Genomic DNA, 19,425 nt, shown 5'->3' on the forward strand with positions numbered 1-19,425 from the left:
GGCCGAGAGTCCGGGCCAGACCTGGCAGCGTCCGCAGGGGTGGGGGTCAGCTGAAGGACACGGGGGTCACGAGGTGGCTCAAAGCCAGGCAGTGACACAGCTGGAGGGAGGCCCCTCGGACACATGGCCCGGGGCCAGCAGAGGGCCGGGCGGGCGGGCTGACCCCACCATTAGCTCACAAGGACTATTCGGCTCTTGCTTTCAGTGTGTCCAGACATTGGGTGGATCAGAGCGGCCCCTGCACCTCTCCCAGGATGGGCGGTGGCCACGCGAAAGGGGGACAGTGACCACCCCCAGCTCCCAAACCGTCCGTGGAGGAGCACCCCCCTCGCCCCCCAATCCTGGGGAGAAAGTAGGGGCTTGCCGAGAGGGCGCGGGGGCAGCGGTCAGGGCTACCTTCTCCCCCGTGTTCATTCTCTTGCTCGAGGAAAAGTCCTTCAGCGACCGGGTCACTTCCCTGGAAGAGAGCAGGTGACACTTGGGGCCTCTGGACACGAGGCTCTTCCCCGGGAACATGGGGCAACTTTCCTCCCTGGGGCGGGGGCGGGGGGGTCGCTCAGGGACCATTCCCGGCTCTGTGCCCAGGGGACTATACGTGGAGCCAGGAATCGAGCTGGGGTGTGCCACAAGCACGCTGAGCGCCTTTCCCCGGAGTGACTGTCTGCCCATCAGCAGAATCACGGGTAAAGTGATTCCCAGAGACTCACTGCTCTTCTTTCTCTTCTCGCAAGGGGTGTAGCATGGGGCTACACCTGCTGATGCTCAGGGGTTGCTCCTAGATCTGTGCTCAGGGCTTACTCCTGGCAGTGCCTGGGGGACCACCTGGGTCGGTCACGTGCCAGGTGAAGGCCCTCCCCGCTGTGCTATCGCTCCGGCCCTGGATAAACCTCTTCCTAGAGCTGAATGGGCAGGAAAACTCTGGAGAGGACCTTCAGGACCACAGACTCTCCGAGGGCAGAGCGCTCTGCTGCCCCTCCTCCCCCTCCCGGGCCCACGCTCCCAACTCAAGTGTCTCTGCAGACGCAGAGCTGCTATCCGCGGCTCAGGGCTGGCTCACAGTGCCTGGAGGTTGGACACGCGAGGCAGTGCTTGCAGAACGAGCCACGCGTGCTCTGGAATGACAGGGCTGAAGCCAGGGAGCGCGCACACGGCGAGAGAGAAAGCCCAGCTGGATGGAGCTGTCGGGCTCTCTCAGCAGAAAGGAAGAACTTTATTCTGAATGGGAGATTTTTTTCATTTTAAGGTTTTGGTGCCTGGGACGGACTCCAGGGCATCTTACATACACAACCGATGGTCCGTGATGGGCTTCACCACGGCCCCCCAACTAGATTTTCTTTGTTGTTGGGGACGTGTATACCTGGTGGTGCTCGGGGCCCACTCCTGGCTCTATGCTCCAGGACCACCCCTGGCGGGCTCGGGGGGCTTTGCAGGGTCCAGGCATCCAACCCATGTTGGCTGTATGCAGGACAAATGCTCTGGACCCCAAACTAGCTTTAAAAGTGTTGTATTTGGGGGCCAGAGAGTACAGAGAAAAGGCCCTTTTGTGCATACAGTCAACCCTGGTCGGACCCCCAGCACTGTGGGGTCCCCCGAGCACCGCCAGGAGTGATCCTGAGCCCAGAGCAAAGAGTAAGGCTGGGGCACTGCTCTGTCCCCCCCAGGAGCTGTCTGTAAAGCATGGGGGGCTGGCCTGGGTTCGAGCCCTGATTACCCACTAGGGTTCCTCAAGCCCCTACCAGCAGTGACCCCTGAGCCGGAGCAATCCCTGGGCACCACCAAGTGTCGCTGGCAAACACCCCCCCCCAACCACCCTCCACACGCATTTTGCTGAAGGAGCTACCGACATTCTCCCGGAGCCCCGACTCCACCCGACATTCTGACTCGTGACAGGGGCTGGGTCCAGCACAGGAGTCCAGAGTCCTGAGGACCATCCTGGCACTCAGCCAAAGCCACTGACCCTCAGGGATGCCTGAGGCCACGTGTGGGTGAGCCAGGGAGGGACATGGGGTCTCTGGGGGTGGGCGGGGGGCGCAGGGGGCAGGGCTGGGGGCACGGGGGGGGGGCAGGGCTGGGGGCGCGGTAGATGGGATGGGGGTGTGGGACAGGGTCGAGGGCGCAGGGGGCAGGGCTGGGGGCACGGGGGGGGCAGGGCTGGGGGCACGGGAGATGGGATGGGGGTGTGGGACAGGGTCGAGGGCGCGGGGGTCAGGTCTGGGGGCACGGGAGGTGGGATGGGGGTGTGGGACAGGGTGAGGGTGCAGGGGGCAGGGCTGGGGGCGGGCGCGGGCGCGTACTGGGACACCTCCGCGATGTGCTTGTGGCGCAGAGCCACCCACAGGTCATCGTCCTCGTCCAGCAGCACCTCCTTGACCCGCGCCTCCCCGATGCCGCTCGTCTCGTACCTGCGGAGACACTCGAGTCAGCGCCCAGGGACCGCCTGAGACGGCGCCCCAGGGCCTGCTCTCCAGAGGGGGGGTTGGCGCGTCTCTCGCACGCCAAGCCCTGTGGCGTGTGCGTGGCTCTTACTTGTAGACATCATTTTCAATGGGCAGCAGGTCGTAGCTCATGGCCTGGAAGGTCAGTTCGTGGAGGACGGGGGAGCTGGGGTCGAAGCCGCGGTCCAGGATCAGGAGCTGGGAGCGCGCCTTGTCCGGGCCCTGGGGGGGAGGGGGCAGCAAGGGAGTGGGTTCCACAAGCCCCCCAGCACCTCTGGTTTGGGTTTTGGGTTTTGTTTCTTTGGCGACACCCAGTGACGCTCAGGGGTCACTCCTGGCTCTGCACTCAGGAATCACCCCTGGCGGTGCTCAGGGGACCACATGGGATGCCGGGAATCGAACCCGGGTCAGCCGCGTGCAAGGCAAACACCCTCCCCACTGTGCTATCGCTCTAGCCCCCTCCGCCAGGTACCTCTGATCACTGGCTTGTGTGGGTACTCTCAGAACCAGGGCTGCTGGACGTGGCATCTGAGGCCACGCCCGGCGAGATGCCAGCACTGGCAGCTTGTCCAAGCACCCCAGGAGGCAGCGTGGAAGCCGGCATGTGCCACGAGGCGCCTCCCGGCCCCCAGGACACACACCCTGCTCCGCGCTCCCAGCATCCCCGGCCTCTCTTCGCCAAGGCCAGTGCCTTGTGTCTCAGACACGTGCTGTGGCGCAGGTCAGGGCCGACACCCCGGCTCGCCAAAAGGACCCGTCCCCAGCAACCAAACATTGCCGGGGCCTCGCTTGACGCTTTGTGTGACAGTCTGGGGACCACGAGAAGCAGCTGCCTCCCCACGTGAGCCTGTTTGCCTACACGCCACACCCAAAGCGAGCCTGTCAACAGCCTCGGCCCAGCTCCAGGCAGGTGCGTCCCGGGCACCAGGGCGGAGGGCGGCTCCATCAGAAAGGACCCTCTGGGGCCGGCCCGGTGGCGGCAACAGTCCTAGACAGGGGCCCGGGGCCCAGACTCAACTCATGCCCACGGTGCACACAGGAAGCCGGGACAGGCCTGGAAAGGTCCCGGCACCAGCCTGCTTTCGACATGGCGCTATGGGCAGTCCCAGGACAGGCGTCTCTCGGGACTTGGCGTGGGACAGTCCGGGGAAACAGGACTGAGGGGGCCGCAGACTCTGCCACCCACCGAGTGTGTCCTAAGGCGCGCGCAGAGCGGGCCGGGCGGCTGAGTGGTCCCCGGGCACTCACCTCGCCCATGGTGGGGTCGTCGGCTTTGTAGGCGTCCAGCTTGTCTTGGATCAGCTGGGCCAGCAGGGCGTTGTCCTTGTACTCCCTGGGGGCAGAGGGGAACAGGGTGAATTGGGGCGCCGCCCTGGGGTGGGGGGACACGTGGCCCGGAGTGGAGGGGGGTGGGCGGCGTCACCATTCTTGGCCCATGGGTCACGTGATGGCAGAGCACAGCCGGAGCCCCCTGCCCGGGACGTGGGTCGCTCCCCCCCTCTGCGTGCCTCGGGGCTTACTCTTAGCTCCGTGCTCAGAAGTGACCCCACGGCTGAACCCGGGTCGGCCCTGTAGAACCTCTATGGCCCATTCCTTCCCTCTTCTCACAGCGACTACGTGCAAACAGGTGCACGCTGCAGCCTGGTGTCCTACACACACCCCTTCCCGCGAGCTGGCGGGCTGCGCCCCAATGCCCCCCACTTGGGTTCCTGGGGCTGCTTCGAGATGAGAGCCGTAACTGCCAACACAGGGGGGCGGCCGACCTGACAGCCTCCTGCGCTCCTGCGGCTGATGGCTGGTACAGCCCAGAGCCACCCGCAGTGGCCACACCCCCACTAGAGGGACACGCCCACTTGTGGGTCACGCCCACAACATGAACACGCCCACTGCTGGGCCACACCCACCCAGATAGAACCACGCCCACAGCAGGAGCCTCGCCCACAGCATGGCCACACCCATAATAAGACCATGCCCACAGCATAGCCATGCCCATTCTAGGAGCCACGCCCACCGGAGGGTAGGACTTGTGGCTAGGAAGATTGGTGCAGGTGGTGGTGGCCCCAGACCCTCTCACAGGGGCCCTTCCCTCCCCATCTCTCCTTGCCCGACTCCTGCTCATACATCCAATTCACGGCTCCCAGCACCGGGGCCACGTCTGAGTCGTCCCCCCGGCAGCTTTCAGAGACAGCCCCTGGGGGACGTGACCCAGGCTGGCTGGTCTGAGGTCCCGGAAGTGGGTTAGCGCAGGTGAGACCGAATGGCAGAGCACCCCCACCCCAGGGAGGGCCAAGGGACCTCTGCAGAGCCACTGGGTCACTGACAGACGCTGGGCTGAGTGGCAGCGGCCCCCCCGCTCCTGTACCTGGAGCCCTGGGTGGGCGCTGTCCCGGTCACCGTGAAACCCGGACGGTGACAGAAACACGGGTCACAGAGTGGCCGGAGGGAGACGCCCTGATCTTGGCCCCCTTAGACAACTGGGGAAACCGGAGACCCAGGACGGGGGGTCACGCTGCCTCGCTCACCCCCGATACCGCACGGCGGGGTACTCCTTCAGCGTGGCACACAGGGTGGCGATCTGCTCGGCCAGGCGCTCCAGGATGGGGCTCTTCATCTGGGCCTTGTGGGGGCTGTAGAAGCTCTGGAAGGAGTCGGCCGAGTCCAGGGAGTACACCTGGGCAGGAGCGAGAACCAGGTATCAGCACCTGGGCAAGAAGGCTGGCTTCCCCCCAGCACCCAGAACACGCGCCCCCTTCCCCTCCCGCCCCCCGCCTGGGGGCCCGCTGGAACCAGCTCCCACCTCCACGCCTGTCCTCAAGCAGAGCAAGGTGGACCACACGACCGACAGGATGAGGGAGCTTAGCTGGGGCCTGAGAAGGGGGGGCAGGGGATGGGAAGGTGGCCAGGAGGGGCAGGAGCTTTGAGGCCGTGGAGGGGTCCTCCCTGCAGGGGTGAAGGGGAGCCCCCGCCCAGGCAGGCGAGGTCCTGAGTGTCCGTGAGCAATGGGGGACCCCCGGGGTGAGGCCTCAGGGTCTGTTATAAACTCAGTTTTATGACATTAGCACCACTATCATCAGATGGAGCTCCTCTTGGCTTTAAAAGGAGAATTCTTTGGTCCTTTCTAATAATTTCTAAAAAAAAAAAACAAAAAAACCTCCAAAAACCCAAACCCACAAAGCACAAAAGCCCTAAGAACAGTTTCAATTATGATACAGAGATTTCCCCAAAGAAGACAAAAACTTTGATTTAAATAGCTGTCTGCACACCTCTGTTCTCTGCAGAGAGTGCAATGGCAGAAATGGCACGAACAAAAAGTCCAACAGATGAGGGTGTGATAAAGAACTACTATGGAATACTATACAACTGTAAGAAAGGATGAAATCATGCAGTGACCTGGAGGGAACTGGAGGGAATCCTGGTTTTGTTTGTTATTCTCTTTTTTTTTTTCCTTTTTGGGTCACACCTGGCGATGCACAGGGGTTACTCCTGGCTCTGCACTCAGGAATTACTCCTGGTGGTGCTCAGGGGACCATATGGGATGCTGGGAATCGAACCCGGGTCGGCCGTGTGCAAGGCAAATGTCCTACCCGCTGTGCTATTGCTCCAGCCCCATTGTTAGTTATTCTTTCGCCACACCTGGCAAGTCTCAGGGGTCACTCGGGGCTCTGGGCCCAGGGATCACTCCTGGTGGGCTCAAAGAACCACACGTGATGCCAGGGATCAAACCCAGGTCAGCCACATGCAAGGCCAGTGCCCTCCCGGCTGCACCATCCTTCCAGCCCCAGGATGCTGGGATTTGTTGAGAGAATAAGAGGGGGGAAGGAAGATCACGATGACCTTGCTCATGTGTGCTGTAGAGAACGACAAAACGAGGGGCTGGACAGGACTAGACCACAGGAAACACTTGGCCTTGGCCACGAAACTCAGATGCCCGAGCAGGGGGGTTGGGGTATGTGTGGAGGGGTGGGGAGTGAAGAGGGGAAAGCTGAAGTGACACAGGGATAGTGGTGGCGGGGACTGAGCACTGTGGTGGCAACAGGTGTAGTAAATTAGCTATGTCCACGGCAACCGTGAATGTTAACACTCGGGGGCTGGAGCAATAGCACAGTGGGGAGGGCGTTTGCCTTGCACGCAGCAGACCCAGGTTCAATCCCCAGCATCCCATATGGTCCCCTGAGCACCGCTAGGAGTAATTTCTGAGTGCGGAGCCAGGAGTAACCACTGTGCATTGCCGGGTTTGACCCCAATGAAAAAAAAAAAAAGCAAAAAAAAAAAGTTCCTATCCTCAGTAGTATGCACTAAGCACTTTTCTTTATTTTTTTCAGGGCCCGACAAGTTCATTATTTCCTCTCTGGTCTATTAACAAGCGATATTCTCTTAGAATCATATTTATGTAAAATTCCCTTTTTATTTATTTATTTATTTTTGCTTTTTGGGTCACACCCAGCGATGCTCAGGGGTTACTACTGGCTCTGAACTCAGTAATCACTCCTGGCAGTGTTCAGGGGACCTATGGGATGCTGGGAATCAAACTCGGGTCAACCGCAGGCAAGGCAAAAGCCCTCCCCGCTGTACTATCACTCCGGCCCCAAAGTACCCTGATCTTTTGAGAAAGTCTGAAGCTTAAAACAAAAAAGGACAAGGCTGGAAAGACAGTACAGTGAGTAGGGCGTCTGCCTTACACCAGCTGACCTGGGTTCGATCCCTGGCACTCCACATGGTCCCCAAGGCACACCAGGAACAAGTCCTGAGCACTGGTGGGTGACAGACCAAAACAAAACAAAAAATAGAGGAACATAAGCTTGTTCTTGAGCATTAAAGAGAGAGAGAGAGAGAGAGAGAGAGAGAGAGAGAGAGAGAGAGAGAGAGGGAAAGACAAGAGAGAGAGAGAGAGGGGGGAGAGACAGAGAAAGACAGAGAGAGGCAGAGAGAGAGTTAGGGAAATTATCACTTATTAAAAATACATGAAGTTGGGACCAGGGTGATACCGCAGTGGGTAGGGCATTTGCCTTACATGCAGCAGACCTGGGTTCAATCCCCGGCATCCCATATGGTTACCCAAGCACTGCCAGGAGTAATTCCTGAGCGCAGAGCCAGGAGCTACCTCTGAGCAACACCCGGTGTGGCCCCCAAACAAAAACTAAACAAAAAAGAATATATGAATTACAACGTGTTTTTTTTTTCTTTTTGGGCCACACCCAGCAATGCTCAGGGGTTAATCCTGGCGGTGCTCGGGGAACCATATGGGATGCCAGGGATTGAACCCAGGTCCCACGTGCAAGGCAAGCGCCTTCCTCACTGTACCCGTTCCTCCTCTAGCAAGAATAGGGCACTCTGTGGCACCTGGCCACCACCCGCTTACCTGGCCAACCCCCTTTCCAGAAAACAAAACAGAACAAAACAAAAAAACCCTTTTCAGAAAACAAAACAAAATCAACAAAAAAACAAAAACAAAAAAAATCAACCTCCGTGAAGTGAACAAACAAGAAGAGCCTCCAACCGCCCGTGAGGCTACTACTGTCCCCTGCTCGAGGGAGATCCAATAAACCACAGTCGCCTTTTCTCTCCCGGGTTCCGTCTCCAGCACCACAGAGGGTCCCCCACGCCCCAGACTGATCTCTGAGCACAGAACCAGGAGTCGGCCCTGAGCACCGCCAGGGGGTGGCCCCCAAAGGAAAACGCAAAGCTACACATGTGGCATCATCTCTCTCCGTCTGATTCACCTGCTCTGGACTGATACCTCGGCCTTTTCCCGAGAGGAGAGAAAGGTTTTGCTGCCAGCCCTTGGCATGGGAAGAGTTAAGGGCTGGTGACGGGGGTGGCCATCTGTTCCTGACCAGCTGAGGTTATCACTACACACACAAAAAAGAACAGGCTCCCTGGAAGCAGATGGAGGCGCTGCCCTTCCCCCCCCACCCCTGTCCGGCTACTCGAGGGCTATTTAAGGCCTCAGCCAATGGGGGCGGGATGCACGCAGAGGTGCGGGGCAGGGAGCCGTGTGGTAACTGAGAGCAGGGTGAGGGCCTCCGCAGGGGGCTCGGGGGACAGTGCTCCCGTCACACGCCTCGCCAGGGCGCCTGAGAGGAGGAGGCACTCGGGGGCCTCACCTGGGACTCGTAGGGGAGGAACGCGATGTTGATCTCCGTCAGCGTCTTGATGACTTTGGCCGCGCGGGATTTGACCAGCTCGTTGAACAGGGCGTCCGGGCAGGCTGCAAGGGGGACACGGTGACAGTCGGCAACAGGCTTTCCCGCCCCTCTGCGGGCTCATTCAGCCGAGGCCCGAGTCTGGGTGGGCTGGGGGGGTCTCTGCTCGGAGTTTACAAAGGAGGAAGCTGAGCCTCAGACGGCCGCAGTATCTCGGACAGAAGATGGGCCGAAGGGCCAGGGACTCGGCCCCCAGGGGAAGCTCTCACCACGCAGCTGGGCCCAGCCCCCGCACCAAAACTAAATCAAAAGTGAGAAGTAAGGGGCTGGAGCGATAGCACAGCGGGGAGGGCGTTTGCCTTGCACGCGGCCGACCCGGGTTCGAATCCCAGCATCCCATATGGTCCCCTGAGCACCGCCAGGAGTAATTCCTGAGTGCAGAGCCAGGAGTAACCCCTGTGCATTGCCAGGTGTGACCCAAAAAGGCAAAAAAAAAAAAAAAAAGTGAGAAGTACAAGGAATGTGAAATGATCCGCCAGGCCCCAACGTACTGGCAAATGAAGATGGGGGAGGGGGCGGAGCAATAGCACAGCGGGGAGGGCGTCTGCCTTGCACACGGCCAACCCGGGTTCGATCCCCGGCATCCCATATGGTCCCCCCAGCACTGCCAGGAGTAATTCCTGAGTGCAGAGCCAGGAGTAACCCCTGAGCATCGCTGGGTGTGACCCAAAAAGAAAAAAAAAAAGATGGCGAGAGGTTTTTTGTTTGTTTCAGGCCACATCTGGCGGTGCTCAGGGCTCACTCCTGGCCCTGCACTCGGAGACGACCCCTGGGTTGGCTGCAGGCAAGGCAGGCGCCTCCCCACACACAATCGCTCCAGCCCCCAGACCCTTTTCCTGGTCCTGAGGGGGAAAGCGGGACAGGCCGAGGAGGCAGACGAGGCAGGCGGCACTCGAGGGGCTGGAGTGCGTGTGTGGACACGGGGCCCGGGTTCATCCCCAGCACCCCAGGTTCATCCCCAGCACCCCAGGTGCACCGAGCCTACAGCAGGGCCGGGCACGGAACCTGGAGTGGTGGGGGTGGGGGTGGGGGTGAGGGGGGCGCTCAAGGCACTTCCTCGAGAGTTCAAGGATCTCAGCCGAGCACAGGACACCCCCGTGGGGAACCATGGCTTCGAGTGGGTCTCGTGAGCCGGGCGACAGGCCGCAGGCTCCGGGCACGTGCTGCTGGGTGACGTGGTGGACGCCGTGAGCCCAGGCACCGTCTGGGCTCGAAGCTCGAAGAGTGCCAGTGCTTCCTCGGCCCCCGTCCCGGCACTGAGGGCTGCAGAGGCCCCCCGACTCCGGGAGAGCGGCTCCTGGCACGCTCTGGTCACGGGTGAGGGCTGTCTCCGGGGTTACAGGGCGACAGCCGTCCCTGATTATAACCCTCGCCAAGGAAGGCCTGACGCTGGGCGGAGGAGCGGGGCCCCTGACACGGGGACCAGCCAGTGGAGCATCTCTGGGTACACCCGGGAGCCCCTACAGAGAAGTGGGGGTGCAGGGAACAGCTCCGGGGGTGCAGCCTCTGGTCCTCAGAGGCGTCACTTTTCACGAGGGAGCCTGGGCCTGTCACTGTGTGTGTGTGTGTGTCTCTCACATGAATCCTCTTCTGGAGGGAAAATGAAAGTGTAAGGCAAGCCTGTGGCCAGCTGGGGTCTGTAGTGGACAGGCCAGTGGCCGGCTGGCTGTGGCCTCCCGTGGACAAGTTGGTGGCCAGCTAGCTGGGGTCTGCACTGGACAGACCTGTGGCCGGCCGGCTGTGGCCCACAGTATACAAGCCCATGGCCGGCTGGCTGGGGCTTACGATACATAACCCCTGCTGGCTGCAGCCGGCAGTGGACACGCCCGTGGCCTCTGGCCGGGCCCGGGGCCTACTCACAGTCGGTGAAGAACACGTGTGCAGCCCGGTACTTGGCGGTTGGTGGGTCCTTGAAGTCGCTGATGAGCGAGTGGACAGACTGGGGAGAAGGGAGAGCGGGGCCTGAGTCGGAAGCCAGAGTCGGAAGGGGCCTGGATCTGAACCGAGTCAGGTCCCGCCCGGCTGTGTCTCCACTTCAGCAGGGGGTCGCGCTGGAGTGGTGGGAGCCCCCGGTCCAGGCCAGGCGCCCCCGGCCTCTCCGCAGCACGGCTGGGCCAGTCAGCGAGTGACCGACTCTGACTCGGGTCGTCTCGGGACTTTCCCCACCCACCCCGCGGGACTTAGATAAAGAAATGTTTCTGGGTTCATTCGAGACGTCGCCGTCGGTCCTTCAGGGCCCACCACGGCTGGGGTGCCCAAGGAGAGGGCCAGCCTGGGTCCAGGGAGGCCTAGAACCTTCTGGAAGATGCCAACAGAAATTGTGGCAATGCAAGAGGCATCCGCCGGAACTCTCACGGTGAGAGCTGGTGGCGTGGCGGGAGCCGCCTCGGAGGGAGACGGAGACGGGGACGGGGACAGAGACGGGGACAGAGACCGCCCTCACCCAGCACCTGCGCACGCCCAGTCCCGATGCTGGTGCGAGTCACCGAAGCCTAAGTCGGGTACCCTGCACACAACAGCCGCCTCTTGGTGACGTCAGGCGGGAGAAAGTGCCAGCGCCCGAGTTCCTATTGGGGGGCCCTCGACAGCTCAGGGGCACCCCCCACCCCGAGGGCCTCACCTTTTCAGACGGCGTGATGAGGTACACGGCCTCCAGGCTGGGCAGCGGCTCCCTGCGCTTGTTGATGTCTTCCACAACTGGGTGGGGGGCAGCACAGGGCGTCAGAGATGGGATGGGGGTCACCGAGCCGGAAGCCGCCCCCGCACGGGCACCGGGGTGCACGAATGCCCCCAGAGGCCCCGCCCGAGGGTCCCCGTCCAGCCAGGCCTCACACCGGAGATGCTGGGAGGCCTGGACAGAAAACGGGTCTCACTGGGCCAGGGACAGCCCTCAGCCTCTCCCGGGCTTTTCTCATCTGTCCCGAGCATTTCCAGGCTGGGTCCCCGGTCCACAGCTGGGTCACATTAACCCACTGGGGGCCGTGTGTCTAACAGCTGAGACAGGGGTCCCTTCTCTGCCCCTGTCCCTGGCACAGTGCAGGGCTGAAACGGCGTGTTCTGTTCCAGGGAGCCCCGACCTCTGGTTGACCGCCTGCGCCTGCCCCTGCACAGAGCAACTCGGGACAGTTCCTAGCTTATGGCCACCTGGCAGAGCTGGGGCTGCACCAGCAGCTCCTGGAGCCGGAGGGGGGACACAGTGCCCCCCTCCTGGGACACTGGCCAGAGCAGCCGGGGCGTCTCTCAGCGCGAGGCCCCGGAGCAGCGTGAAGGCTTCCCCGGGTGAGTCTCCGCTCAGCCCAGACCCCTCAGGCGCATAACAGGGGTTGAAGGTCTTGTTTTCGGGTTTCTTGTTATTTTTGCTTTTGGGTTTTGGACCACACCCGGCAGCGCTCAGGGCTTACTGGCTCTGAGCTTGGGGATCACTCCTGGCGGGCTCGGGTGACCTGATGTGGTGCCGGGATCAACCCCAGTCAGCCGTTTGCAAAGCCGGTTGGTACTGACTGGGTTTGGGCCCGGCACCCCGTATGTTCCCCCAAGGCCCACCACGGGTGATCCGCGAGCGCAGAGCCAGGGGAAGCCCTGAGCATGCCGGCGTGGCCCCTCACCCCCCAAATAATCCAACCAGGGAAGGGACAGCGGCATCTCACTCTGCCTTGTTTGTTTCTGAGCCACTCTCTGCTTTCAGGCGCATCTCCCTGGCCACGGGGGAGGCAAGGACTCGGGCTCATTGGCTGAGTCTGTTTGGGCCTTCAACCCCTTCTTCCTACTAAGAAGGCCCTCCCTCCCTCCCTCTCTTCCTTCCTTCCTTCCTTCCTTCCTTCCTTCCTTCCTTCCTTCCTTCCTTCCTTCCTTCCTTCCTTCCTTCCCTCCCTCCTTCCTTCCCTCCCTCCTTCCTTCCTCCTTCCCTCCTTCCTCTTTCCTTCCTTCCTTCCTTCCTTCCTTCCTTCCTTCCTTCCTTCCTTCCTTCCTTCCTTCCTTCAATTTAACTCTCCTTTCAGCATCTTTTGACTTTTTTTTTTCTGTTTTTTAAAATTGAATCACTGTGAGATACACAGTGACAAATTTGTTCACAATTGGATTTCGGCCATACAACACTGCAGCACCCGTCCCTTCCCAGGGCCTGTTTCCGCCACCAGTGTCCTCGGTTTCCCTCCCCCCCAACAGCCTGAGCCTATGGCAGAGACTTCCTTTTTTTTTTTTTTTTGCTTTTTGGGTCACACCCAGCGATGCACAGAGGTTACTCCTGGCTCTGTACTCAGGAATTACCCCTGGCAGTGCTCAGGGGACCATATGGGATGCTGGGAATTGAACCCGGGTTGGCCGTGTGCAAGGCAAACGCCCTCCCCGCTGTGCTATCACTCCAGTCCCTATGGCAGAGACTTCACTCCTCTCTCGCTCCTTTTCCCTCTATCCTTGCAGGCACGGTGGTGTGCAGTCTGTCCCTGAGAGGTTATCATGCACGTCCCCTTACCTCCTCTCAGCACTCAGCTCTCGTCCAGAGTGACCATGTCCAGGGGCCACTGTCCCGGTGGTCCTTCTCCCCGCCCTTCCCTGTGGCAAGCTCCCTACCTTAGACTTGTCTCCCTGGCCCTCACTTGTACTGCCTCTGGGTATTACTCTCAAACTCTACACTTTTTCAATACCCGGCAAACAAGTGTGATCACCTTATGTCTGTCCCTCCTTCTCCCCGACTCGCTTCCCTAGCATGATGCTCTGCATGTCCATTCGCAGTTAAGCAAACGTCATGGCTTCACTTTTCTTAACGGCTGCATAGTATTCCGTGGTGTGGACATACCATAGGTTCTGTCTCTCTTAACAGACTTAAGAGTGGCACAGAGTGCTGGCTCGGGGGCGTGGTCCCAGCCAGGGGTGGATGATGAGAAGCCGTGGGGCCCTCTGGGGAAGGTCTGGCCCCACCACCCCGCGTGCAGGGAGACCCTGAAGCCGAGCCAGGGGACGGGAGCAGGGAGGGGGCCGCGCTCACTTGTGATCCCCTCCGTCATGATGTCCGTCATCTTGCAGCAGGACGACAGCATCCTCATGCTCAGCTGGTCCACCACCAGCACCTGGAAGCACAGCACACAGCTCGCGGGCGCAGGGGCCGGGGCGGGCACCCTGCTCTCCGCCTTCCCGGCCCCCGCTGCCCTGGCCAGACCCCGCCTTCGCAGGGTCAGGCTGGATCTTGCTGACTGAATCTTCCAAGCGTGGACAGACACGGGTTTCACGTTCCAGGACAAAGCAACTCACGGGTTGTGAGAAACGCAAAACGTAAGAGAGGGGCCCGAGCCGCAGGGAGGGCGCTGGCCTGGCATGCGGCCTGCCAGGTTCGATCCCCGGCATCCCATATGGTCCCCTGAGCATGCCAGGAGCGATTCCTGAGTGCACAGCCAGGAGTAGCCCCTGGGCACTGCCAGAGCAGCCCAAAAAGCAAGATAATAATAATAATGACAATCCCGTTGCTCATCGATTTGTTTGATTTGTCTCTCATTTATTGAGAGACTTATTGTTACTGTTTTTGGCATATCCAATACACACGGGTAGCTTGCCAGGCTCTGCCGAATAATAATAATAATAATAATAATAATAATAATAATAATAATAATAATAGGCATAGGCCTTTCCACTCTGGAGAAGCCATGTTCTCGCGAGCACTGTTCTCTGCTTCTCTCCCCTCGCACTACCTGAAGTCAGCGTCTCTAAGGAAAACTGCACCTGCTGCCAGCGGGGCTCAGGGGACAGAGCCGGGACCGGCTGGCTGCAAGGTGGGTGCCGTAAGCCCGGTCCTGTCTCTCTTGCCCAGCACCAAGACGTGTGGACCCGGGATCGTACCCAGTGAGCGGCAGAGCGGACCACCTTTTGGGGTTCCCGGGCCCTGCCCGCCCACACCCCTGTTCCCCCTCGGGAGCCCACCTTCCACTCTCCCTTCTTCTTGACCTTCTTTATCACATCGTGCATGATCTCTGCAGAGGGGGAGAAGAAGGGCGGGAAGGAGGTGGGGGGAGGGGGAGGAGAGAGGGAGAGAGAAAAATGGATTTTAAAGTCATTTCAGGGTAGGGAGCGTGCCGTGCACATAGCTGACCCGGGTTCGATCCCCAGCACCCCCGCCCCCCCCCCCCCGCACCACCAGGACTAAGCCCCGAGCGCTTATGGGTTGGTCCCTTCCCAAAATAAGGAAAAGAAACAGGGGTGTCCAGGTCCCGGGGGCTGGCTCAGGGGGTCACTGTCGGCCTGCAAGGGCACATGTGCTGGGCCGGTGTCTGGGCTCCGGGAACCGCCAGACTGCGTGGTCTCCAGGGCACGGCCAGGCGCAGGAGGTCCCACAACTGAAACTGTGTGACGCAGCAAAGGTCACAACTTCGAAAATGATGGGCAGAAGCTGGAGCCACAGGACAGGGGGCAGTGTGCTTGCCTCGCACCCACCACCGCGTCCAGTCCACTGGGTCCCGCCGGGAGCGATCCCTGAGCACAGAGCCAGGAGTAAGCCCTGAGCACTGCCAGTGTGGCTCCAAAACCAAATAAGTAAGTAAGAGACACATACGGGGGGCTGGAGCGATAGCACAGCGGGTAGGGCGTTTGCCTTGCACGCGGCCGACCCGGGTTCGATTCCCAGCATCCCATAGGGTCCTCTGAGCACCGCCAGGGATAATTCCTGAGTGCAGAGTCAGGAGTCACCCCTGTGCAGAGCCAGGTGTGACCCAAAAAGCAAAAAAAAAAAAAAAAAAAAAAAGAGACACATATGGGCTGGAGTGACAGTACAGCAGGGGGGGCAGGAAGGGCGCCCTTCACACCCGGCCAACCCCGGCGTGACCCCCGGCATCCCACATGGTCACCGAGCACAGCAGGAGGAGCCCAGAGGCTGTGACTCGCAGTCCCCCTCCAAGGATGAGGCCGGAGGCCAGGAAGGCCGTCCCAGGGAGCAGGTGTGGGGTGTGACAGCGACAGGCGCTGCCCCCAGGCCGCACACGTGCTGTGTGAGAGGCAGAGCAGAGCAACAAAGGGAACCACAACCGGGAAGCGGCGACAACGGGAGGAAAGATGAGGAAGAGAGCGAGCGATCGAGCACGGTACCCCGGGCACGGCGCAGGCAGCAGCCCGAGGGGCTGGAGCGATAGTCTGGTGGGTGACGCACCCGTGCTGGACGCGGCCAACCCAGGTTTGACCCCCGGCACCGCCAGACGTGACCCCTGGGTGCAGAGCCAGGAGTAAGGCCTGAGCATCGTGTGGCCGCCAGCACCGAACAAAGGAACCGAACAGAGGCATCGGGGGAGCCCCAAAATGTCAACAGAAAATTGGGGGGGTTTTATTTCTTTAATGGAGGGTCCCAAGGGGTATGAATGCGGGCAGCTACCTGTGAACAGGTGCCAGCCTGGGAAGTAAGCGGGGAAAGCTGAAACTCTGAATAAATTCATTTAAAACAATAACCCGCCCTTAGTGCACTGACATCCACAGCACTTCCGGGAGACGGGATCCTGCTTTCCGCCACGGAACCTTCTGGAGAGGGCACAGCGCTCTCCACTCGGGCAACTGTCTGCGCAGCGGAGGCTCCGGGTGGTGGCTGGAGACCCCCCTGATGCAAGCGCCTGCATCAGACCCTCTAATCTGGGACAAACCCGGGAAGCGACGCGGCAGCGCCTGGTCCACGGGGTTACGTGCGCGCAGTGGACACCGGGGTCCGTCGGAAAGGCCGGTGAGGCAGAGCGTCTGTCCACTCCTCACGTCACTCTCTCGGCCCTGAGTTGGGGGCCAGGGACCCCCAGGAGGCTGAGGAGCTGCGGGAAAAGCGGGGGGGGTCAGTGACCACCAGGGGGGCCCCCCTGTGGGCACGGCGCTCCTGGACGCTGCGCAGGGACGGCCCCCGGCGGTCACACCCGGAAGCCGAATGGCCACAAGGGCCCAGGTGAGGGGGCCTGGAGAGGGGGCCCGGGAGCCCCTCGGAAGGGCAGTGGCCTGAGCCCAGCTGGCCTGTCGCGTCCTCCAGCCCTCGAGGGATCAGTTCTGGTCTGCAGGCCCAGGGCCAGGGCGGGTGGGGGAGGGACAGGCAGAACCAAGGGAGGGGTGCAGGGGGGGAAAGGGGGGCCGGGAGGGAACTGGAGGGAACGGCCGTGTTTGCGGATGACACCGAGACGTGCACGGGGGAGGTCTGGGCGCGAGGCAAGGCTGTGCGTGAGCAGAGGTGACCTCGGAACCCCACTTCTGATCAGGTGACGCGGGCCGGGGACGGCAGGAAGCGATAGGGAACTCTGCTCTGAGGCTGACATTTAGTCTGTTGGTTTTGGTTTGGGGGCCTCCGCCAGCAGTGCTCAGAGCCGACTCCGGGCTCTGACTCAGGGTTCACTCGAGCAGGCTTCTGGGGAGCGTGGGGGTGCTGGGGACTAAACCCGGGTCAGCCGCGTGCAAGGCAGGTGCCCTCCCTGCGGTGCTGTGGCTCCGGCCCCGGAGCGAACGTTCTTGGAATCTGATGTCCAGGAGAGGCCGGAGAGGGCCGGAGAGCCAGCACAGGCCTACGGCGCTCCTCTGTCATGCTGCCTAGCCAGGGTCCCTCCCCGGCATCCCATATGGTCCCCGAGCACTGCCAGGAGCAATTTCAGCGTGCCAGGAGCGAGTCCTGAGCAACACTGGGTGTGACCCGAAACAAAACCAACAAAGCCCTTGGGGTCATAGGGCACTGACCCTGGTTCTATCCCCGGCATCCCATAGGGTCCCCTGAGCACTGCCAGGAGTGATTCCTGAGTGCAGAGCAGGAGACCCCTGAGCACTGCTGGGTGTAGCCATCAAGAAGGAAGGAGGGAAGGAGGGAAGGAGGGAAGGAAGGAAGGAAAGAAGGAAGGAAGGAAGGAAGGAAGGAAGGAAGGAAGGAAGGAAGGAAGGAAGGAAGGAGGGAGGGAGGGAGGGAGGGAGGGAGGGAGGGAGGGAGGGAGGGGTGACCTCAGAACCCCAGAAAGAAAGAGAGGAAAAGGAAAGAAGAAAAGAAAGAAAGAGAGAGAGGAGATTAAATTGGGGAAACCTGGCTCTGGCAGTCCAGGAAGCAGAGGGGGGAGGGGAACCCCAGCCATGTGGCTCCTGACAAGCGTTTCCATGGACCCACAGGATGGCCCAAGTGTGAGGGGCGGGGCGGGGGAGTGGGGCCCAGCACATGTCTTGCCTGCGTGACGCTAAAAGGCCCGATGTGTTGAGAACTCAGCAGAGATTCTGCTTCCCAGCGCCCGGCGTGAGGACCCTCCCTGTGCCCGGTGAGCACCCTCCCTGTGCCCAGACCCTCCCTGTGCCCAGATCTTCCCTGTGCCCGGACCCTCCCTGTGCCCGGACCCTCCCTGTGCCCGGACCCTCCCTGTGCCCGGCGTGAGCACCCTCCCTGTGCCCGGACCCTCCCTGTGCCCGGACCCTCCCTGTGCCCGGCAGTGAGCACCATCCCTGTGCCCGCGTGAGCACCCTCCCTGTGTCTGCCCGTGGCCGCAGGACCTCTGCACAAGCTTGTCATGTAAAGGAAGGGAAAGCGTTGGCTGGAGACTGCGCCCCCCGGGTGGGGCTTTCTCTGCACACACGACTCTGTCAGGAGGCCTGTCTGGGCAGGGAGACGCGTGACACATGACACGTATGAGCATCCTGGGCTCCAGATAAACCCTGCGTTATTTTCTCAGAAGTGTGACTCATGCCCACCCCCACAGCGCGCTGTGCTGCTCGCTGCAGTAGCATAACCTGGGGCTAATTTTAGTCTCTGCCGACGTGGGAGCAGAAACGGGTGGATTTCACTGTCTTCCTCTGAACCTGGGATATGACGAACACTCATTGTCTTACCTTTGTTCCACGAGACGCGATTAATTTAAATTTACTGATGTGAAGGCCAAGGAGGGCCAGAAAGATTGCTCAGTGGTCAGAGCATGGGTTTTGTAGACCGGAGACCTGGGTCTGATCTCTGGCGCCCCACGGGCCCCGGAGAACTGCCCGGTGTGGCCCAGGAAACCGACATTACTTATTCATTTAACGAATAGATACATACATAAAGACACATACAGGGAGCTGGCTCCAGGACTGAAGCACACGCTTGTGTGTGGGACCCTGGGTTAGAGCCCTGGCACCCGGTGACCCAGACGCTACTGGAAACACCCTCCTTTCCCCAAAGCCACAGACGAAGCCGCGCATAAGTGCCTGACTTAGAATCCCGGAGAGGGATGACGGGGCAGAGGGGAACGAGCCCTAAGAGGACCGACGGGACTCGGGTCTCAGGCGCCAGGCTCTGGGCCGGCCCCGCCAATCCTGCCCTACATTCTCCTAATCCAATTCCGCCTGGGAAACACGGATTAGCGCCCGTTTTAGCACCGAGAAGGAAGCCGGCGGCAGCCTCAGGGTCATCCCTGACCCCGGTGTTGTCCTCTCGGAAGTGCTTTCTGTGGCCCTGTCTGTGGGTCCCGGGGGGACTTGCCACTTGCTGGGGACACTCATGCCCCCCCACCCCCGACCTAGGCGGACACGGCAGAAACGGCAGCAAGTGGCCGTCAGTCCAGTCAAGGACCTGGGGGGGGGACAATGCCACGAGGAGGGAAGGAGGTGGTGGGTCGTTCTCTGCAGGGGGTCGGGGACCCCTCCCCCAGGAGCCACAACTTCCTCTCCCATCCGGCAGAACCCAAGGGACCAAGATAAACAGCAGATGCACCTGGTCTGCAGCCGGGGCCCCAGGCAGCTACAGGGACCCCCGAGGCCTCAGCTCCCCTGAAGCCCGGCCAAGGCATGGTGACGGTGCCAGCAGGGCACATGTGGGACGCCTGAGCCCTGGCAGCAGAAACAGGCGC

The 19,425-nt window shown here is 61.1% G+C and overlaps 1 protein-coding gene across 2 annotated transcripts in view; it reads right to left on the bottom strand.

Annotated features, from left to right (window-relative positions):
• Positions 1-19,425, bottom strand: part of STXBP1 (syntaxin binding protein 1) — a 59,320-nt gene that overhangs the window by 14,593 nt on the left and 25,302 nt on the right. For both annotated transcript variants that reach the window (XM_055126967.1, XM_055127026.1), the window contains exons 2-11: positions 14,549-14,598; positions 13,623-13,704; positions 11,259-11,335; positions 10,499-10,577; positions 8,540-8,643; positions 4,958-5,106; positions 3,684-3,768; positions 2,527-2,657; positions 2,295-2,402; positions 397-457 (exon numbers count right to left, since the gene is read on the bottom strand). In XM_055126967.1, the coding sequence (XP_054982942.1) occupies positions 397-457; positions 2,295-2,402; positions 2,527-2,657; positions 3,684-3,768; positions 4,958-5,106; positions 8,540-8,643; positions 10,499-10,577; positions 11,259-11,335; positions 13,623-13,704; positions 14,549-14,598 (926 nt within the window). The remainder of the gene's footprint in view (positions 1-396; positions 458-2,294; positions 2,403-2,526; positions 2,658-3,683; positions 3,769-4,957; positions 5,107-8,539; positions 8,644-10,498; positions 10,578-11,258; positions 11,336-13,622; positions 13,705-14,548; positions 14,599-19,425) is intronic.

The sequence above is a fragment of the Sorex araneus genome, chromosome 1, assembly GCF_027595985.1.
Source record: "Sorex araneus isolate mSorAra2 chromosome 1, mSorAra2.pri, whole genome shotgun sequence".
Classification (NCBI taxonomy): Eukaryota; Metazoa; Chordata; class Mammalia; order Eulipotyphla; family Soricidae; genus Sorex; species Sorex araneus.